The sequence below is a fragment of the Phyllobates terribilis genome, unplaced genomic scaffold (assembly GCF_046119375.1).
Source record: "Phyllobates terribilis strain yellow unplaced genomic scaffold, ASM4611937v1 Scaffold_5177__1_contigs__length_53783, whole genome shotgun sequence".
Lineage (NCBI taxonomy): Eukaryota > Metazoa > Chordata > Amphibia > Anura > Dendrobatidae > Phyllobates > Phyllobates terribilis.
In genome coordinates, this window is record NW_027367925.1 from 9,339 (window position 1) to 11,679 (window position 2,341).

The following is a 2,341-nucleotide window of genomic DNA, read 5'->3' on the forward strand; positions in this document are numbered from 1 at the left end:
ATGACTTAATCCACTTAAACAACTTTAAGTATTAAGAGAGAAGAAGATAGATCAAGAATCTTAGAGAGATATTATTGCACTTGTTTTTGTGTGTGAAATTTATAATGGATAATGTTTCTATTTATAAGCTAAGAAGATCATCTAATTTTTTACTAATTTACATCATTTTAAATATAAAGTGAAGAAGAGTTAAGAAAGTAAATAATTTATACACTATTACCTTTAATAATATATGTTCATTTTGAAACTTTGAACATAATCGTTTAAATAGTTTAATTATTTCTTACAAGCCAAATAAGTACATTTACTAATTTTTAATAATACGTAGCTTATTTATATTTGAATATCACGCTAAACGTGTTGAACCTCTATGCCACTCCACACTACTACTTCCCATGAAAATGCGTTTGAAGGTAGTTAGCAAAGTCATCAACATACTGTTGTTGTCTATCCATATCACCAAATACTTTGCTCATCTCCTTCACGTTTTCCCTGTACTCTTTTCCTTCCTCCTCCATAACCACCATCCTCACTGAGTCAGCTACCGAGTTCCTTGTAAACGACCCGCCAATCTCCTCCCTCGGAATCGTATACCCCAACCTCTTCCCTTCCAAAACCCTTGCTACTAACCCTTGATCCAAGAACAAAGGGAACAAAATCAGTGGCTTTTTTAGCATGATCCCTTCTATCACTGAGCTCCAACCCGAGTGGCTCAAGAACCCACCGACAGAGTCATGGCTCAGTATATTGAGTTGCGGAGCCCAACTCATCCATACAAACCCACGCTCTTTTGTCCGATCTAGAAACCCTTCTGGTAAATCCTCAAACTAAGTCTTAAGCACCCAAAAGAACGGCAACCCGGACGATTCAAGCCCGAGCGCCAGCTCAGTAAGCTCATCGTGACTCAGTGTCGACTCACTGCCGAACGCCACATAGACAATAGCTCCTTTCGGCCACCTGTCAAGCCACTCTTTCACTGATCTCCACGTGTCGGTTACATCCTCTGCAACGGTTGGAGGTAAGTGGCCTACCGGAACAACCAGTTTCCGGCAAATATCCTCTAATAATCTTAGCCACTCGAGCGAAAACTCGTAGTCACTCCTAGGGGAGATGATGCCACAGTTCCTCATAATATACGCTATGCGTTGACCATCTGTCGCACCGTAAACATTCTCACCGAGACAGCTGAAGATCTTCTGTGCCTCAAAGTGCTGATACGCCATGTTGGACTCAAACGGGACCCACTTCGGCTTCATGGTCCAATCCTCGATACTCACTCGATCATCCGTTTCCTCCAACTTTTCTTCTTCGTCTTCAAAGGTTGTGAACGGCCCTAAGAAGGCTATAGTAGAGGCGTTGCAGATGCTAAAGAAAACAGTTTTGACACCGAGTTTAGACGATATAGGGATCGCCCAGTAAGGAGAGAAATCAAGGATCAACCATTGAGGACGAGAAGATTTTAGGAAGGCCGCGAGTTGGGGCGCAAGGCCGTCGAAGGCGAGCTTGAGGTAAGGGAAGAGAGTGTAAGAGAGGTCGCTCGTGGTTTCGGCTCCGTGAGGGAGGCCTGGAGTTGAGGGCAGTGAGAATTCAATGAAATGGATTTTGTTGGTTAAGTTTGGAGGGATTTTGGGTAATCTTTTGATGTTTAATGGGGTGGAGATGAAGAAGATGGAGTGGCCCTTTTGGGCGAGGATCTTGGCTAGGTGTAGGAATGGTATGAGGTGACCCCAAGCAAGCCATGGCAGCATCGCTATCTTTAGTGGTTTAGTGTTGTTATCCATGGAGGATAAGATGGAGTTGATGTAGCTAAATGAGCCTAAGCTGAAAGGGATGATGAAAGTTTAGTAACAAGTCGACTTTAATAAACTGTACTCCGTCGTGTTTCTCGTCTGGGTTATATTATATGACAGGATCGAACCTTAAAAAAATTGTATTAAATGGTGTGTGAGCATAGAGTAGTGTAGTAGGTGAGGATTTTGGATTAACACAGTACAGAAGCAGCTTGGATGAGGCTTTACACGGATATATTTAGGGTTTCTTCGTTTCGTCAATACGGTTAAATGTTGGTGTTGTTGTCGATGTTAGTGCTAGTGCTGATACTTTTACTTAATATTAGTAAAATATTATTGCTGATATTTTTATATATATTTATTATCTGAATACATGTTCGGTAAAAAATATTTATAAATTTTAAAATAAACTAAAATATCAAAAATACCCTTATAAATTTTAATAAATGGACAAAATTATAACCCTCCCTCCTTCATCCTCTTCCTTCTTCGATTTTTTTCTTCTGGTTACAACATCCTCTTGCGTTTCTTCTCCGTCCGTCTTTCACCGC

General features: G+C 40.8%; 1 protein-coding gene across 1 annotated transcript; it reads right to left on the reverse strand.

Moving 5' to 3' along the window:
• Positions 1-386: 386 nt before the first annotated feature.
• On the reverse strand, positions 387-1,781 carry LOC141249886 (uncharacterized). Its single transcript, XM_073669814.1, is given in 1 exon segment — positions 387-1,781. A coding segment is annotated over 1 exon segment (1,395 nt).
• Positions 1,782-2,341: the final 560 nt, after the last annotated feature.